This window comes from Acipenser ruthenus, chromosome 17 (assembly GCF_902713425.1).
Source record: "Acipenser ruthenus chromosome 17, fAciRut3.2 maternal haplotype, whole genome shotgun sequence".
NCBI classification, from domain to species: Eukaryota; Metazoa; Chordata; class Actinopteri; order Acipenseriformes; family Acipenseridae; genus Acipenser; species Acipenser ruthenus.
Window position 1 is genome coordinate 30,527,800 of NC_081205.1, and position 21,291 is coordinate 30,549,090.

The window sequence follows — 21,291 nt, forward strand, 5'->3', positions numbered from 1 at the left end:
AATAAATGTGCGCGTGACTCGCCAAATTACTGCAGCAACCGAAAGACCAGGGACCCTGACACTGAGGTAGGCGAAAGAATGACAGAACAATAAGCGTGCAAGTAATCAAATTCCGGATGTACAACAGTTACACAACTCCATGGCTGCTGCGTGGGTTGACGTCAAACAGCCCATTTACAGTCTCGTTACATAGAGGATGAGACCTTGGTGGAAATCTGAGTCATCTCTGAGACGCAACGGAAGCAGATACTGCTAAAAATAAAATTGCCCGGGTGGGCGGATCTCTTATTCCTTAATTCATATATCCATTCAATGGCAAGCTGCCGATGCATAGTGGGAAACTGTGAGGTTTTTTTTTACATGCTTTCAGCGTTTTGTTCTCTTGTTCTTTAAGTTGGAGTGGTTCGGTTTTGTGTGGAACAGTATATTAAATATATCACATGTACGATGGGGCGTATGCGGTGTGATGCTCACTATAGGGTGCAGCAGTCATGAATGAAATCCACAATTAATGAAAAAGGAACACATCATTTCAGTGTAAAGTTTTTTACATCAAAGAAGTGTTGCATTCGCGTTTGAATCTATAACTATAACAAAGATTGTATTGAAGCTGTTTGGACCACTGCCCCATAGCTTGTTTCATGCTGTACCATGGTGTGGAATGAGCACTCTGGCTATTTAGCAGTGTTGTGTGCCTATAAACAATGTCAAAACACCCCAGATGACAGCTACTGATAGGTCAACAAAGGACTATGGAGGAAGGCAATGGCTACAGTGGATTGTGACATCTGAAAGGGTTCAGTCCATGTGAACAAGACACCAAATATTGAATGCATGTGTATCAATCAGGCTAGTGAGCAGGAACTAATGGATCAATGTTCACCAAGTGTTCAGTGTTGATGAACTGCTTAATATAATGGGTAACACTTTGCATGAAGTGTCTCTAATTACTGTGTATTTACATAGTAATTACTTAGTAAATGCATGTGTACTTAGTCATAATTGTAATGTTATTGTGCATAGTTACAATGTACTTCAAGTGTCAATCTTTTTGCGCGTTATATGGAAGTATAAAATTGTATCAGAAAGGGGTTAGAGTTAGGGTTAAGGTTAAGGTTAGGGTGGTTAGGGTTAGGGTTAGTATATTGTAACTATGCATAATAACATTGTCACTGACATAGCTAGACATATTCACTTGAGAGAAAAAACTTACTTGAAAGACAACTAAGTATAAAGGCCCCCTCACAATTAAAGACAGCATGTTAGCAAGTTGCTCCTTTGAGAAACTCCATGTCTCTTCACTAGTCCAGTCACCCCACTATCCCTTGACTGCCCTTAATCAGTTAAGCAGTAAAACCCTGTACTTGTTTATGCCTTTTAAACTTTATTTTGCGAGACAGGTCTCATCTCAATAGACACACTATTAAGACTGGGAGAGAAGGCTGAAGCAGTATAGATTTGGTATAGTATAGACTTTAACACATGCATGAAACGGAGTTTTTAAGATGTATCCAGTAAGATGTGATTGACTGAGTGTAGGGGATTAACAGCCACAGCTTTCCTATTTAATCAATACTGAGCAAAACGGATTGAACATTATCCCAGAGTGGAATCTTGTAGCTATAGATCACTCTATAGATCAAGTGATGCAGCTTTTATAGTGCATTGAGGTGTTTGAAAAAGAAGAAAGCAATAAGTGTGTCCTTATCGTTTCTCTTAGGAATTATGTTAATTTGTTTAAAGCTACATTAAACATGGTTCTGTATGGAATCCCAAAACTAAGCTGGTTTAAAAATGACATCACTGTACAGGTGTGGTGCCAATAAGCAATAAGTAGAAGTACTTGAGTTCACACAAACTGTTGAAAAAATTATCATAAGATAATATATAGTATCCAGGGTAAGCTCTGAAATGCTCTACTTACAGCTCAGACAACATTGAGATAAGAAACATCCATGCTAACGTGCCATGATTAGATAATAAAATGTTTTATTTGTACCATTAGCCACCAACCCTCGCCCCCAGAGCCTGAGGAGAACATTATTTTAATAATTACATCAAAACAACAATAACGAATAAATCAATATTAGACTTCACCTCATCCATATATAATTTAGCATATCCCCTAGCAAATTGTAATTATTGAGGTGCACACTTTAGTGTAAATGCAGTGATTAGAATATAAATATGTACTCATGCACCTGTTAGACGCTTGCTGACTTCAGTCATGGAGCTACTTACTGTTTATGGATGTGTGGTCTAATTGCACGACTAGGCTCTGGCTCATAAATATTTAGCAGTGTTTAAGGCAGTGCTCAGTGAATCATTCATGCAATTGCTTCTTGCGGCCGGCAGCTTGATTTCACATTAGTAAACAACCATTCAGACAGTTTTGTTGTAGCTCTGTGGGGTAATCTGATCTCAAAGACACAAAGTGTTTTGGATGTGAGGCAGCAGCCAACTGCAACAGCTCATCAAATCAACAGCCCAGATTCTGTAAGTCATTTCTTAACTTTTGCCAGCCTGTTGTGAAGTTGTTTCTCTTCTCTGCAGTGATATCGCTGACTCTGTTGTGAAGTTGCTTCTCTTCTCTGCAGTGATATCGCTCACTCTCTGTTGTGAAGTTGCTTCTCTTCTCTGCAGTGATATCGCTGACTCTGTTGTGAAGTTGCTTCTCTTCTCTGCAGCGATATCGCTCACTCTCTGTTGTGAAGTTGCTTCTCTTCTCTGCAGTGATAGCGCTCACTCTCTGTTGTGAAGTTGCTTCTCTTCTCTGCAGTGATATCGCTCACTCTCTGTTGTGAAGTTGCTTCTCTTCTCTGCAGTGATATCGCTGACTCTGTTGTGAAGTTGCTTCTCTTCTCTGCAGTGATATCGCTGACTCTGTTGTGAAGTTGCTTCTCTTCTCTGCAGCGATATCGCTCACTCTCTGTTGTGAAGTTGTTTCTCTTCTCTGCAGTGATATCGCTCACTCTCTGTTGTGAAGTTGCTTCTCTTCTCTGCAGTGATATCGCTGACTCTGTTGTGAAGTTGCTTCTCTTCTCTGCAGTGATATCGCTCACTCTCTGTTGTGAAGTTGCTTCTCTTCTCTGCAGTGATATCGCTGACTCTGTTGTGAAGTTGCTTCTCTTCTCTGCAGTGATATCGCTGACTCTGTTGTGAAGTTGCTTCTCTTCTCTGCAGTGATATCGCTCACTCTCTGTTGTGAAGTTGCTTCTCTTCTCTGCAGTGATATCGCTCACTCTCTGTTGTGAAGTTGCTTCTCTTCTCTGCAGTGATATCGCTCACTCTCTGTTGTGAAGTTGCTTCTCTTCTCTGCAGTGATATCGCTGACTCTGTTGTGAAGTTGCTTCTCTTCTCTGCAGCGATATCGCTCACTCTCTGTTCTGCTTTCTTTGGCCATGTATATTTAATCCTCAAATCCAATCTAAGACTTTTCTCAACATTTGCCTTGTTCTTTAAACCCATAAAGGTCTTGTCTATCCAACTGTAAAATCAATCTACTATATTCTGTAAATAAATAAAATCTATAATCTTGCAGTGTTTATGATTCATTATTATAATTACCAATCAATTTCCTCTATTACGGAGAGAACCCATTACATTAAGATCAGGACATTTGAGAATGCTTGTCTCACAGAACAATAGTGTCTCTATTCTTGCGGGCCATTGTTAATTGGAGACAAGGGTTCAATTACTGTGATTACTCTTGAAATAGGGTGGTAATTTTAATAAATAATAGTTCATAGGTGGTACATTTCTCACAGTTAACTGCTAAACATAATGAAGACGCTCTTTTATAATAATGTGACTGCTGATGAATTAACATGTGGTACTCTGTCAATATCAGACATTCATTTTTCTCTTCAATACGACAGAACTATAGTTCGATTTACTTTTATTTGTAATTAACTCATTAGATGTCTCATCTTTCAGGACAAGCTATAGTATGACATACACATTTAGAAACCTGTATTATTTTAACATCAGCAGGGAATGTTGCTTGTCTAATTGCACGGCTTATAAGTCACATTTAATAGGACCCCTCTGCAAAACAGTTAAACGCTGTTAGGTGAACCTATCCCTATTCGGTTGTAACAGCTTTTAGTTCTAAAAATTAAATATATAGAAAACAAAGCTATACTGCATGGCTCAGAAACAACTTGTTTTCTTCACCAGCTACACTATGTATATGGTTTCATTTGAACATGCTTGAAAAAGAACATAGTAATGTTACAAGAAAAGATTGAACAAAAGGGGGACACACATTCACAAAACAAGCACTCTCCCTTCTCTCAACTGGAACCTCGTCAAACAGCAACCCTAACCCAAACCTTTCTGTATACAGTTTATAGAAGCAGTGGGAGGATTGTTGATATCTGGAATCCAGGAAGTGATGATTCAGCCCTGCTCATGTCTTAGCAGCTCATTCCTGATCATTAGCACCCCTTTTATTACAATCTGGGAAGCTGTACTGAGATGGGGGCTGATTCAGTCTCAACAGCAAAAAAGCAAGCTTCTGGAAACCAAACTCTTAAACTGAATTCAGTGCAGTTCAATAACAGTGGAAGATTAGAACGTATGGGAATAGACAGAGCTATATATATTTAAAATGCAAATGTTTTATGTTTTTTCTAACCTATCCATAGGGATGGTATTGAGATGGATGTGACAAGCAGTTGAAAATTGTATACAAGGTGGAAAAAAGGTGAATGGAAACAGACAATAATAGTGAAAGTGGTACAGTCTATGAATGTATAGAGCACACGAATGGCTTTAAAAAACAAATGTACAACGATTGCATGAACAACTGTTCCATCATCCGGTTTTCCTAAGGGATCCTCAGACTGAACAGCTCAGGAAAGATGTAACCCTTTATAGTTTTCAAATCCCTTGCAGAAAGAAAGATCTTCTTTGTCTTCCAATGTGTATGCTAATAAGCTACAAAGCTTTACAAGATCAATATGTGTAATTTAGCATTTTTAGCACTTTACAATGAAATGCTAACTAAGAAATAGCTTATGTGTTAGTGTTCTCTGAGATATTGCACGGAAATCACTCCCTGTGGCTTTTGCAATTGCCAAAACAAAAACAGCTGAAGTAAACAAAATTGTGTCGTGTCTGTTATGCAAACAGGCTTTGTGGCATTGTGCTTCTCATGTCCAGTAACTCCTGTTTCTTTATTGTTCTGTAGATATGAAAAGACATGAGTTTGATTCTAACTACCTGCAATTTCCTTTCCTTCAGCTCAATGAGCCCTATTTCGAAGCAAGCACAGACGCAAGAGGACTTTTTGAGTGGAATAAAATCATTTGAACAGTATCTACAGTAACTAGCAATAACTTGACTCCTCCTTTCTGCAATTAAGTTTGCTAGTTTTGTTTTTTTCCTTTTGGAAAATACAATAATTTAGTAAGTCAATGTAATTAAATACGTCAATATTTAATAGGGCAACACGATCAATGCATGCCTCATAAATAAGCAATGCTTATTTTGATCAGATTATTTTTAGTCTTTCAGAACACCCTCCCAGGAGTCTCTGAACACTTGATCCTTCTGCCTGCTGATTTTGTGGGAGACCCAGAAGGAGGGAGCTTCTAATTGCCCTTTAGATCCTCATCACTTCCTTTGGACTTTTCCTTCAGATATGTGAATACATAGCAACTACACTGACCCTTTGATAACGCTGTGCATTCCTCTATGACTATGTATATAAAATAGCACTCTAACGTCAGTGTAAGAACTCCCCTTTTAAAACAAAGGAATATGCTGCTTTGCAAACCCAACCATCAGTAAAAACAAAACCGCAAAACATACAGGATGTAAAAACATTAAAAGTTACCAAACCTAAACTATACTAAACTTATTATTTTCAGTGTGTTTACTCGCATACCAGAACCTGCCTTTTAAAACAAACAGAATATAGCCCTGTAATACAGCATGCAATCCTCATACAGTGCTTGTATTATGGGCCACACTGAGATGTGTATCCCACATCATGTCTTTGCAATGGCACGACACCCACTCCTTATCTTAAGAATCCTATCAGAGATGCACATTTATGCATGACTGTTTGACAGGAGTTATAAAACAAATCCATCTTGCAATTTGGAATAGCACCACTCTAAATCGGGTAAGCTGTCCTTTCAATAAAGGAGTGAGGCTGATGTATCACAGATGTCTTGTCTCCTAATACTTTTTTATCTTTAAAATCCAAGAGAACCTAATAAGAAGGAGCTTGTTTAGAGTGACTCATAGATTCCAGCAGAAAGAAACTCTACAAAGTTCTAACCTTAACTGTATCTAATTAAAAAAAACACTGGGCAAATGAGATCAATGGGATTCTGAAGACTATGACTCATTCTTAAAGATTACATTGAGATGCATGTCTTTTGACAGTGTAATATGTTCTCAAAGGAAGCAGATTCACCAGCCCTAACAGGTCATTTTAAACTAATCTTTTTTTTCCTAATTTAAATTGTGATATCCATTGAACTATTCTAGTTTCCAGAACCTTGTTGTTAGTGTTTATTGAATGTCAATATCTTTGTTTGGAGGAAAAAAACAAAATTTATATTACTTGAATTTGCTCATATTGCTGCTATGTGGTTTTGACTCCTCCATCCAATAAGATACAGCAGTGCTCAATCCTGTTGCAACAGATACAGTAACAGTTGCATGTAATTAGGTATCAAAGGCTAGGGACCTAAATCTTTACCTAACCCTAACCCTAACCCTAACCCTAACTCTAAAGTGTTACCACCTGCTTGAGCAGTTTTACTAATAGAGTGTTTGCTTTCCACTGCTTGTGGTCTTTGTGCTTATGTTTTGTATACCACCCATTCTATCCACATATTTTGAAGAAATATATACCTAAACAATGCATGCAGTGAGGCCAAAACAACGAGTGGTCCAAATCCATGAAAACCCACAGAAAGGTTATTTTCATGCATCCAATTGGAGTGCCCAGAGTTTATAATGCAAAGAGAAATAATGATAAATGATAACAATGGCAACCTGCAGTGTGCAGCAATGATATCGTAAAAGGTTTTGCATCTCTAACAGTTCAAATCAAACTGAAGTAGCTGATATGTAATATTTCTGTGTTGCCGTTTTCTGTGTAAATTAATCTACCACTCACATCTAGAGCAGGATAGCACGAGAGCACTTAGCCTCACTTCCAAATATCATCTCCTGTATATGCCTCCATGACAGATTTATAATGTGCAATTCATCTCAAGAATCAAGCTATAGAAAACAGCTACACAACAATATTCTTCCAGGTATTCCATTTATTTCTTAAAAATAATAATTCAGTCTTCTTCAGGTAATCTTCAATCAAAACAGTTCCATAATGTCATGAATCCATAAGTCAGTAAAGAACACAATCACATACAAACTGCAGCACAATCTTTGAACGAACAATACTGCAGGTTGAAAACCTACAAGAATCTATCAATGGAAAAACATTGAGATAGAGTTCAGAAATACAAGTCTGCAGAGGTTTAAATACAGGACAAAGCCTGTGCTCACAATCCGGTTTTAAAGTGGAAGCAGCACTTTAAAAACAAGGGTCACTCACCCGAGATCACAGGGGCTCATTGAACCACAAAATAACCAGATCTTACCCTGATCCCAAGATAAACAGGGAGAGAGAGAGAGAGAGAGAGAGAGAGAGAGAGAGAGAGAGAGAGAGAGAGAGAGAGAGAGAGAGAGAGAGAGAGAGAGAGCCTTAATGATTTAAATATTTAAATGGTCTTTTCTTCGCAGGTACAGTTTGAAGTTTAATGTAACTCATCAGTTACATAGACATGTAATGAGGAGAGAACATATACTAATCCTATTTAATTCCAGGTGACAGCTGTCTTTTTTCTTGTTTTTCACATTGCACTTGCTGTTACCTCTGAGTTGCAGTATTTCAGTCACGAGTAAAGATTGTTAGTCTGGGGGGAGGAATCCCATGTGCTCATTTACATGCTGTGTATGCCGATATAAGATTTGACACCAGCTGTGTTAGAGCAAGCCTCAGTGAGTTTGTGTGTGGGCTGGAGAAAATGTAGAGGGTTAATTAAAGACAGAGCTGTGTAAAATATTTGAGCTCAAAGCTGCAAACTGCAGGTTTTAACACAAAGGAATAGATTTTGGCTGCAGGTCAGAACACTCAATTTTTCCCTAATAATACAATTCTAGCCAGTTTATTGAAATCAGTGAGAACCCCACATTAACTATGCTCTTGCACTACCTCAGCTCCTCACCCTGTACTACTGAAATAAGGGCGACATTTAACTATGATCTATGAAAGAAAGAAAAAGATTTCAAAAAGGTAATGGTAAGGTTGCACACATCTGAAAGTGGAAGGATCTCAAAATGGCCTGGATTTTTAAAGTGTATTGACAGCTATGTTGATTAGACAGTATGTCTGTAGGGATTCAAGCCATCTAAACTCATCCATTCTGCTTTATTGCCCTGCCAAGAGTCCTAATTGAGGGATGGTTTGTTGCTTGTCAGAAGACATTATTGCTGTTCCTGCTTGATGAGGACAGATCATTGACAAGCAGGGAAGGAAACCCTGTCACTTGTATCAAATAATGGTTATTTAAAGATCAGATGGAACCCTTTTTTCCAATTCAATATTAAATTAAAAAACAAAATGAAAAATGGTGGCATTTGCTAGCATCTTTAGAAATTACACTGTATTTACACATACGGTTTTAAAATTGAATTATTATGTACTAACAACACATAATTACAATGTAGCCAGACACACTTAATGTAAATTACTACATGAAGTGCCTCTGACACTCTGTGATTGCACTGTAATCACAAACTTCATTTAGTGCATTAAAATGGGCTTTAAAAACTATTCTCATGCATTGTATCTTTTTGAAAAGGCCCTCTATTTGTCAGTGTTGAGCTTGTTTCACAGTGAACGATCACAATGCAGAAAAGAGAACATTTTGAAAAGAAGATTGAACACTGAGAGGGAGTTTATAGTGGAATTAAAGGACTTCTATTATTTCTGCTCAATTTTGCAGCTCCACAGTAGATGCAACTGTTTGAACCATTGACCAGGGAGTCAAGATTCAGGATTGGGTTCAACTGTGTTGCTGCTGCTGTATCTGTACAGTCAATTACAACTTAAGAGAGCGGGGTTTGAGACTTTGAAAGCTTCTAGAACACACCAAGCAAATCAACAGGGATTAGAATGACTGAATTTAGAACTAAATATCATAGAGGACAGCAAAGGGCTTTTAAAACATTTGCAAGTTCTGCTTTTACCTTGCTTCACGTCAGTGGTTTCGAAAGGGAACCCACTTCAAAAAAGAGTTTGTTTAATTCTAAACCCTGTACTGATATATTATTTAGCCTATCAGGTTTTATTATTTATTTTTTTAAATCCTTTTTATGTCCTTGGTAGTGACACAATCATATCTGTGCCTTTAGTAACCATGGCAAAACTCACTGCCAGCTGAGCTACATTCATCTTTTAAAGGATGCTGTGTTAAAAGTGTTTTGAGAGAAAATTAAGATTTATGTAAATATCCTAAGAGGCTGGAGGTCTGAATCACTCCAGTGATCTTATCCTTTGAGAAGTGACATTCAATTATTAAGGCACTATCTGATTTCTCTATGGTTCAGTCTTTCACCAAAGCTGTGATTCTTGATAGAGTTATATTGCTTATCAGGATGGAAACAATGCCAATGTCCGTTTGTAAATGGTGCTACTTAACCAACAGAGATTGTAGGTCTTTGTTATGGTGGGTGAAGAAAAGAGATTCAGCAAACAAGGAGTTTTGCAGGATCCTGCAATGTCAGAGCAGGAATTTTTCCTGCCTTAAGGTTTGCTCTTTATTTCCTAGAGTATCAGTGGCTTATGCAGTGAGTTTAGACACATGTACTCAGAATGAATGGTACAGCATACCATGATACCAGGATGCAGATTATTTAACAAGACAATAACATAGCAAGTGAGGAAGGAAATCTGTTAGAATCTCTGGCTTTGACATCCTGGAGGGTATGTGTGGTTAATGAACCTCAATCTGTTTATTACAGGCTCCTAATTTCATAAGCAGGAACGGGATGTGCTCCAAGATTAATGTACGGAACACCCTCATCAGACAGACTGTTGGAGATTAACACGGTGTGCACTGATGCCTTGTGTATAGTATCTGTTGCTTCATTGATTAATATGGAGCTACAGAGTATCAGTATTTAGAGGAACCCATTCCTCGGCAGCTCAAAAATGATTGGATGAGACTGGCCTCATGAGTTGTGGAAATGAGATCTCATCCAGGCTGGGTAATTATTGCTACAGTACACTTCCCCCAAGAGCATCTTGAATATCTTCTGGTGAGGGTCTTCTAACAGTAACAAACTCAAATGGAATAGCTCGGGAATCACTTTGGGAAAATCCCAATGTGTTAAAGATGAGTTACATAGTACAGCTGACAATCTCCACTATAGGGAACACTGATCTGTTTGAAAATTAATGGTATGAACGCTGCACGATTAGCAATTTGTTTTCTGATTATACCCGTCACACAGCTAGTTATGTTTTGGAATTGATGCATAAACGGTTGAAAAATAATTGGCAAGCTATTGAACTTTAATAAGTTAGAAACAGTGGACAGCAGTGAAGAGTACACACTTCTTCCATCTGCTATGCTGCTATAATATATTGATGCGATACAGCTATATCAAGTATTTGATTTTTAACAGTTGATCTGTTTGATTTGAGGGCCTGGCTGTTTATGCAAGGGAGCCCAACATCGTTTCTATAGAACTGAAAGAGTTAATGATGAACAGAACATAATTAGATGCTATGCTGAGTTGTTGCTGCTTATCACAAAGTTGCAGGCATTGGAGAGTTCATAAGCCCTTTTTGAACATTCTCATTCCTGGTTTCCCCCAGCAGAAACCTTACCAGTAGCAAAGAAACAAAGAGGTACTCTGCCATCGCCTTAGAAACAATCCTTCAGCAAACAAAAAGGTTTCTCAGCATTGTCGAGAATTTACTGGAAATGGAACAGCAGAAATCCCAGAGTGCCTCATTGTGTAAACCCAACAGAACATTAAAACTCAAATGCATATAGAAATAGAGATTCATATACTGTACATGCTATTAATATGCATTATATTGTACTACTGGAAGCTTGCTTTGCAATAGCAAAAGCCCATTGTAGAAAACTGAATTCTGAGAAACAATCTGTGGTGGCTGACCTTTCTTTACAAATCGTGTTAGGAAGTACTGTAATTGCATATCTGCACCTAGTGCTTTACTGCATGGGGAATGCAATGGTTTCTGCGATACATTTAAACTTACTGCAACCCCACAGAGACTCAATTTAGTCACGTGCATGTCCGTTTCACTCTAATAATTCATCGTCAAGGAACCCAGGCACGCTTTCAAATGTTAATAAGAAACATCACAAACACTGTCAGTATTATCAGCAGAGAGAACGATGCTCTTGTGTCATCGGCATGGCAATTAGGAAGGCGTTGTCCTTATATTATCACTGCAGCACAAGAACAGAGAAGGGCTGAGAAAAACAGAGCTTTCAAGTCTTCATTAGCAACCTTATGTGCTGCACAGTAATAAGCGAGTAACAGAATATGTGTTTTCAAATTGCATCCCTTTTAGCAGCCTTTAAATTGATTAGCAAGAACGTAGTCTTTGGTATTGTGTATTGACTGCTTTCCCAAACATCGTTCTGACTCTTCTTTAAAAGTAGAGAGGATGAGAAAGTTAGTTAAATGCATAGCTCCTGACCTCCTGTCATATGCAATGTTTTTAGGTAAGGAGGCTAGGTCCTTGGGTGCAATATTGGGTCAAAATGTACTCTGTTTATGAGTTTGACTTTTGATTGTGGTGATGCGCTGCCGTTATGAATTCTGACCCTTGTTGGTAAGATGTGGTTAAAAGCGTCATAATGACTAATGCAGATGAGCCCGACTCGCTTGCGGTGTGCGAGGTCTCCGGTTCAGCCCTAGCCTCTGCCGTGTTACACAAGCTTCTCAGCTGTCACAACAACTTTTTTGCTCACAAATTCATAAATAAAACATTGCAAGGTTTCTTATCAGAATGTCTTAATATGTTTGGAACTATAGGTCCATGGGCAAAAATAAAAGATTCAAATAACAGACCACATTCCCACAACTCATGTTAATCAGATATGGAGGTAAAACTAAATGTCAAATAGAACATTTAATATCAGAAATCTATCCAAGTCCTTCTAATCAACACATTGTGTTGGAAGGTTTCAGACTCAATGCTATTGCATGCTAGACACATGATCATACATTGCAACAAGTAGCTTTGGCTACAAGTCAGAATAGTATACGTTTTTTTTTTTTTTTTTTTAATCAACACAGCACCTTAATTTATTCAGTCAGTCTTCGTCTTCATTAGCCAAAATGCCTTTAGGAAGAGCAGAATTTTAATGAGGAGCACCAGAGGTTAGTGGAATTGTTGTGTCTTCTCTGATTACATTCAGAAGCCAGTTTTAAGCCATTTTCTTTGGACTAGATATCAGTCATGACCTACTGTGCTCTTACTGTTGCCATGGAAATCTCCCAATAGATTACTGCAGTGAAGAGGCACATCACTGTCTGGCAAGCATCCTGTTGTTTACCAGGCATGCACAAGAATCAGGCTGGAGCTTGGATTGCTATAAAAAAGAACCAAAAATAAACACAAGCATCTCATTTTGTAGAGTTAGTTTTAAAATGAAAATACAAATTGGTTTTGTTTCCAGGAAGCAGTGAGTCGAGATTAACTTTTTTCATCTTTCACACAACAGAAGAAAATATTGAAAACAAATATTAACTAGAGTATAAAGGCCATTGACAAAATGCATGGGCTATAGCGCTTTTTTCCTTTGTTCTTTGTTATTTTGAGGAGCATTTTTAGTTTTAAAATCAGAAATATAAATCAAGACTTTTCCATTTTCCATAGGCCAGGGTTATGAGACTTTGCCTGAGTTTTTTCATGTAATTTTCCCATTTCATCCACACTTCCTGGCTTGACATTTACTCTGCCAAGTTCCTGAAGTTGTCCTCCACTTTGGAAATGAACCACGTCCTCCCCTTGGGCTTTGGCAGACTGTGGGACCCCCCTCTACCAGGCCCATTCCCAAGAACTTGGGCCTCAACCAAGATGAACTGGCTCTGAAAGACTGCCTCTAACACCATGAGGCTCAGCTGAATGAAGCTTCTAGATAGATGTGGGATGAGTGTGCTAGATTCCATTAACATCTTCAATTGCATTTAACTGATTCAATTTGGCTTGATGTGTTTACAAAATATTAATGAATGTGTATTGTTAATTTAGCCAGTTGCCCACTAACACACACGCACACGCACACGCACACAAACACTCACATGCACACACACACACGGAGACACACACAAACACTCACACACAGACACAAACACTTACGAACACACATATGAACACACACACACACACAGGACACACACAGAGACACAAACACTCACTCACTCACACACATACGAACACACACATGGACAGACACATGCATGCACACACACACACACGCACGCACACACAAGCACACACTTCCTGTTTATTTCCTATTACGACAAGATTTTTTGTTTTGTTTTTGTTTTTTACTACACCATAATGCTACAGTTGAACAAGGGTTACACCTCAACCGTTCAGCTGTGTGGTTCTATGAGTGTGTTCTTGGCAATGTATTCAGTGATGTACAGCTTAGCAACCAGGTTAGCAACTGTAGAGAAGGGCCCCTATTTCATTGGAAACTGCTTAACACGACATAAAGCATTGCAAAATGACATGGATGACCAGGGAGAATGCCTGCAAAATAATAGGGAATGTATTTGTGAAAGTATAGTCTGATGGTTTCTCCTGTGTTTTACAGTTTTTCTCGATCGCTTAAACACATTTCCTGAAACAATATCCTACGTTATCAAAACAGTTAACACTCGAATCAAAATGGTCTTGTGGTATGCAAAACTTCAAAAATCCTTTGCAAAATGCAATAATGCTTTCAAATCTCAAAATACATGTCTCAAAATCAAATATTTACATCAAAATAACACATTTGTCATCAAATGAAAAGCTCACATTATCAACCATTTCACAAAGGTGCAATAAATTCAGAATATAAACATCAAAATGTTTAACCCTTTTTATTAATTTTTTCCTCATACCATTTCTGCCTGTTTATTCGTCTTCCTTTATTGGAAATTGTGTAATGTGACCATACATGTTACCTAGAAGTGTGTATCTTTTTTTTTAATGTAGACTTAGCCCCAGATGACACAGACATCACTGAAAACGTGTACATATAATCACGTCTCCTTTTTTTGGTCACATGGAAACCAGCCTCATCCACAAATATGTATTCATGGGGAGCAACACTGGCATCAAGCTCCAGTATAAAAAAAAGAGTATCACAGATTATACAATATCAAGACTGCAGTAAACTCCACATTGTCTAACCATTACAGTAGTATACATGTTTATATTACACCATAGTACAGTAAATACTGATCCCACATCTCCTTTACCCTGTCAGTGTTCCTCTCATATGGCACCCTGTACACTTGTTTCGTTTTAATTTGGTTTCTCTTTAGGACACGGCCAATAGTTGCCAAACTAACACGGTTAATATTTGGAAATGCATCATTGTCCTGAATGATCCTGCTCTGAATGTCTTGCAGATGGATGGCATTGTTTGCAGTGATTGCAGTCTCCTGTTGTTCTGTGAAGAGTCGTCCTCTGCCATCAGAAGGAGGTTTTCTTTCAATTCTAAAAATGGATGGAATGCTGACAGATGGGAATACAAAATGCAATTGAATGAAAGCAAAGCTACACCTACAAATATACTTTCTCGATCACTTACAGTGCAATACACTACAGACAGTACCGAGGTCACTTGCCTATTCTCATTCCTGAAGATAGGAACGACTGAAGCAACCGTTGATCTGATGAGATTGGGTTGCACCCACTGCCCAGCTTCTCTCATGGTCAGTCCATGGCTGAGTACATGATCAACGATGGTTGCTCGTATCTCATTTGATGGACTACATGTTCTTCCTCTTCCTCTTCCTCTTCCTCTTCGAGCTCACAACTGAGAGTTCACCTGTGGCCCCTTTTATTCATGATTAAGGTCACAAAGTTTACAAGGAACACCTTATGTTGCATTTGCTCTGCCTCGTGTCGTCCATATCACAGTGTTATATTTTTAACCATAATGCCGTCTTTTTAATTTTTTATTCACACATCATGAGTCATAAATCAACTGGGATATTAAACGTGAGCTGTGAAAATTACTGCACGTGGCAGTGCCGTCTTTATCGATCAGGCAGCCAAGGAAGAACTGACGTAGCTGGGAGCGTTGCCTCTCGTCTACAAATGAATTTGCCGTGAGTGCCCTCTGCTGGACAGAGAGGATAATGTATTTATTATTATTATTATTATTATTATTATTATTATTATTATTTATTTATTTATTTATTTATTTATTTATTTATTTATTAGCAGACGCCCTTATCCAGGGCGACTTACAATTGTTACAAGATATCAAATTATTTTTTACATTCAATTACATTATTTTATACACATTATTTTTACATACAATTACCCATTTAATATTTATTTGTTTGCTTATGTGTTTATTTTTTATCAATGTATCTATTTATTGCCTGTGTAAAGCTTCACTTTCCTTGAGCTGTGGAATTTGGCTTAGCTACTAATGGTACTGCTTATAGAGGTCTATAATCAGCGAAAAAGGGCATCTTTATTCTCCCTGGATAAGGGCGTCTGCTAAGAAATAAATAAATAATAATTAAGATCTGCTGCTGTTTAGGTGATTAAAATTGACCCACACAAAGAAAACATTTTCTGCTAATCCACTTCAGTACCAAGATATTAATATCAGTCACAGTGTGCTTCTATATCTGGAAGCTTATGTAATTTCTGCTGGAAGTGCTGGGATCTGCTAATGGTTCTGCTTGAATTACTTATAATAAACAGGCATTACAATGATATTTCAATAGGGCTTTCTGCAACAGTCTGTGCTGTGATAGCTTGCATGAGCTTTCATTGTGAAGCATGCTTCTGTTACACAGCCACACAACTCCAGCTTGCTAACCATGTATGTTCTGAGCCCCTGCTGTATTATTTGCAATGAAAAAGGAAGAAAGCTTTCTATGATTTATTAGGACAATAACTGGAACATCTCAATCAGTTAGATGGAAGCAAGGCTGAACCATTTTAATAGTATTTGCACTTTGACAGCACAAAAATGTTTTTAAAGTGCACTTAATGTAAACACAAGCTGTTATGAGAAGTTCCAGGGATGTAATTCAGGACCAGATGCAATACCACTAACGACCTAGTCCATAAGAGGCTGTTATACCATATCTGTCAAGCGGTGGCAGTCACTGCTTTGTGTCCTCCCATGCATACAGCTAAAGATGGACTGAATGACTGATTAGGTTATTTCCTGTCCAAAATGGAAATCATGCTACCAAGAAGAAGAGGCCAATTGATACATCCCAGAATCCTGTTTTCCAAGAATTAAGTTATATTTAACTGGGTAATCTTAATCAGGGGTTTGCATCAATCTAGAGTTCAAAACCTAGAAAGAGTTTGAAAAAGTATTCAAAACATAAAACCTACGTTATATAAACATTCAAGGATGACCGACACATTTCTGTTTTCTTACAAGTGTATTTAAAGAGGATGTAAATGAACCTTTTTTTGTGTTTCTCAACCAGCTTTGTAACATCAGGCCCTATTCATTAAGCTATTGAAAATATGGACTTACTATTCTACATGTCACATGATCAAAATCCCATGGTGTGGACAATCAATAAAACACTAAGTTACTATATCATATATATCTATAAACTGGCCAGCAGTCCTTGCAAAGGAAGGCAGCCTCTGACAGTAGGTTTAAGCGATAACACATGGTTGAGAGAGAAATACCAAGTGCAAAACCAAGAGACTGCACTGGTAACGATAACGTGGTAGATGAAGACCTCGGCTTGAACAGGAATGAAGAATAAACAGTCTTCTGCTTTTCTGCCTTTTAAGGTGAGGATGACGTGCAGTGAAATGCAGTAGTAAACACAAGGCTGTTTGAAGCAAAGCGGGTGACACAATATGACTCATCCCTGCAGAGCTTTTAACTGCAGGATCTGACCAGCGTTTTGACCATAACATCGGGTCTGTGAGCGAGAAAGGGCAAGGTGATTAGGAAAGGTAATACAATTACCAAAGACGTGATATAAACACACAGCGAGGAATGATGGCGTATGCGGACAGGAGACCTCGTAATATAACTCTGTATAATTGCGGTACTGAGTGTTCATTGTTTTAAACACAATCGTCGATAAGACCTAGCCCTCGAATCCAGGCTTTAGGTTTGAATGGCAGTATTGTATTAAAGAGAAGGTTGTATCTACACTAAGTGCTGTTTTATACAAAAGATAAGACCCGACAGCAATGTTCTGCACCTCATGTTACAATTCTAGGGTCTCTAAGGCAACCACTCTACGGATTTCACTGTGAATCTCAATGCATATTCATATGGCAGATAAATGTCTCCCTGACGGTGCCACTATGCCTCACACGTACTTAATCTGTTTCTCTAGTACCCCTAGTATTCATTAAGGGAATATTATGAGACACCATGCAATGATACTGCAGAGTTGTATACAAATTTCTAAATATAAATGTCTTCCGCTATGCGGTTAAAATAAGTTGAATTGATTTATGTACGCTGGCGATTTGGGAAATAAAATTAAATGTTTCTCCGTTTCTAATTTTAACCAAAAAACGCAGTGTGTTGTATTCCAGATGACAAGCAGTGTGTGGTTAATAATGATGACATCCTCTGTGCATTGCCTTCATGTCTGAGGAGAGATGACGTCATGCTTGTTCTCTCCACAAGCCCGTGTTCTGCAACAAGAAGGAGCATGTGCTATCTAAAGCATCAACACGCTGTCACCATCGTGGCTACAGGCAGAGCAAAGCCAAAACAACCTTTTACATTTTCATGGTTTATACATTCTGCACGGCTGCATTGCTTTTGTGGAGCACAATTCTGAAATATTGCACTGATCAAATCAGATCAAATGAGCACAGGTTCTAAGTCGCTTCCGTTTAAACGGACTCCTCAGTCCCATACATTGTGTCAGTTCATCTCCTGCTGCTGTTGCTTTGTTGTATTCTAATCCTGCCCCCTTATGGCAAAAAGAAACAACTGAAGACAGCTCTGCACACGAGATTCAGACTGATACTGTATACCTGATATCGGTAACACGTCTATAAACATGTTATTAATGATGCTATTAACAATTATTGAATATGATTAGAAATAATAAGACTATTTGTATGCTAATTTTTTTTTGCTATTGTTTATAATCGCTTATAACGGATACCTAAACTAAAGTGTTACCCTGATGTCTATATAATACAAGCAAACATTATATTCTTTACAGGTCGTTTTTAAAAGATTTATTTCACTTATAAAACAAGTGGACACAAAATAACATTTAAATACAAAAGTCTGAACAATTATATACAGATCATTATTTTACACAATTCTTACACAATATAACAGGAACCAATAAATGTACATGAGATTAATGAATATTACTACAGCATAGAAATGGTAACAAACTGACGTTTTAGACTGCTTTTTTCAAGTCATTCCAGGCTAATTGCAACAACTCTAGCAATACAATAATAAAATAAATGTACAGTCTCTATAACTTTGCTTGAATCATTGATCTGTGCAAGAGTTTAATTAAATATTTCCCCCAAAAAGAAGTCACGAATATGTTTCAAACTCATAGGTAGAAATGGAAACATTTTGATTTTTTTCCCCTCAATGTATTATGATGATGATGATGATGATGATGATGCTAATGTATAGGTGCTGTGCTAGCTGGCCGTTTCATTGATGACTTCTGATGGACCTTCACTGTTTTCAGAGTTCTCTTTAAGAAGCGCGCCGGAGCCTTCTCCGTTCTCGCTGTCAGATTCTTCCTCGATGGCTAGGGGGATATCCGCAGACGAGCACACCGAACTCACGCTAATTTCTTCCATGGAACACAAAGCGCAGGAGAACGCCGCGGGGACCCTGCTCTCCGACAGGGCACTGAAGGGCAGCGACACCTGGACAGCTCTGAGACCTGAAATGTACGGCAGACTGTGCTTCTTCACCACGCCTCCCCATTCCCTCTCCTCCTCTTCGTACAATAAGAATACGTTGGATTTCTTCTCCCTCTTCTTAGATCTCACGTAGCCCAGCATGATACCCAGTAGGAAGATCCCGTAGAAGGACATCACGATAAGTATGTACAGGTACTCGTTGCCCCCCTCCTTGACGTTGACCGCGTCGTGTGGTTCAGGGGTTTCCGTAGGAATAGGTTCTGTGACATTAGCTCCTTCCATTGTCAGCATTGAGCTTGCTAAGATAGAATGATCTGCAAAATGGTAACGTTGTATTAGGATGAAAAATATAATATATATACTGAATTTTACTTTATTTATAATTGAACATGCTTTACAGAAATGTAATAAATACGTGTATAAAACAGCACCGATAACAACGAATAAATAAACTAGGCACAGCAGCCATTAAGTAAACTTTTGTTTGTTGCTATTTTTTTAAATAAACAATACAAAACTTTGTATTATATTATTATAATCTGGCATGAAATAAAATAATTAAAACGTCTTCTGTTGGTCTCAAAAAAAGAAAAGAAAAAAAAAACTTACTTCAGGGAACTGCAGAGAATGGCTTAACTCCTTTCTTAAGTTGGTCACTGTGGTCCCGTCCTGTGCTCACTGTGAACAAGTAGTGATCTGCTCGCTGCTGTAAGGTTGACTTCATCTTAAATAGTCTGTTTCTGTGGTATGTACGAAGTCACGTGTGACCCTCTTCAGGCGTGCAGGAAAACCTTTCATCTGGGTGCGTTTCATTGCGAGGTTACGCTCAAGTGAAATCATGACACGGCGCAATTATTCTTTTTTCCTTTTCTGTTTTGCTTCATTTACACTTTATGTGTCTAATGTTTAAAGGAACTGTTCTGAATTGATACTTCTTGTTAAAACGAATACCAAGTAAGTCTTTTAATTTTAGAAACGGAAAGAAACATTACTAGTGAACTGTCATATATTATGTTTTTAAAAAAAAGTTTCATACATTGAATACGACTCAAAATATAAACATATTTTAGTCAAATCACAGCATAATAGTTTTGCGTGACAGTGAAGGATTGCAAGTAATACCACCAATATTTGTCTAGATTGTCTTTGGTATATTGTTTACTGGGGCCAATTTAACTAGACATCTACCACAGTCAGAGGGATGCACACTAGAAACTAGTGTGAGAGTGATTTGGACTCCAAAGATACAGCTTCCTATTGTACATCCAATCAGATGTCAGTGCTATGAACAAATATCAGTTACCATCACATGTATTTACAGTGTATAAAATAACAAACAAATGAATCTGCTGGATTATAACACTTTCAGACAGTCACATGGCCACTGGTGTCAATTGTTATTGAAAACCTGTACATTTGTGTACCAACTATAAAGCTGATGACACTTCTGAGATGATATCACTCAGAAGTAGCCCTATTTGGTTTGGATATAAAGATCAAGGGCACAGGCAAAGTTGATCCAGATAAACATCTGGATTTTGTATGTCCAATAGTTTCAGACATGCGTTGTTTAAAGTATTGCCCCTGGTTTATTAAAACATAAACCTGACAGAAGATGCTCAGTTAAAATCATCAGAAACCAAAGACACAATGTACTTCTCAAAAAAATGCCAACAGGTGATGTTGTGCAAGCCAGGCAGTCTCAACCTATTTTTGTTACATTGTGTTAAAGATTATATGCGATAAAGCACAAGATGAATATTGCGCTACAATTTGCAAGCTTATACTATCATGTCAAAATATATAATTTCTAATGTACTGTATTTTACTATCGGAAGGGTGCCTTGTACTTACCAGTGCCATGTCTGTAAAGTGTGTGGCACATGACCAATATAAATTGTAATAGTGCTGTATCTCCGCAATGGAAAATGTGAGATGCACTGTTATTGTAGAAAGTGCGCACCAAATAGGTCTGGTGTATAAACATCCATATTGTATTACTAGTCTTTCAAAAACCTTGATCAAATGCCAGCCCCTTACTGCATTAGCCAATGTTCATTTCACAAGAACTAAATGCATGATTATTTGACATGCGGTATTCATAGGCATGTATGATTAAC

At 38.0% G+C, this 21,291-nt stretch overlaps 1 protein-coding gene across 1 annotated transcript; it reads right to left on the minus strand.

The window, feature by feature from the left end:
• Nucleotides 1–18,496: 18,496 nt before the first annotated feature.
• Nucleotides 18,497–19,887, minus strand: LOC117422841 (potassium voltage-gated channel subfamily E member 4-like). Its single transcript, XM_034038039.3, has 2 exons — nt 19,781–19,887; nt 18,497–19,485 (listed from the first exon to the last, which is right to left on the minus strand). The coding sequence occupies exon 2, from the start codon at nt 19,460–19,462 to the stop codon at nt 18,941–18,943; it is 522 nt and encodes a 173-aa protein (XP_033893930.2). The 5' UTR covers nt 19,463–19,485; nt 19,781–19,887; the 3' UTR covers nt 18,497–18,940.
• Between the last annotated feature and the right edge of the window lie 1,404 nt (nt 19,888–21,291).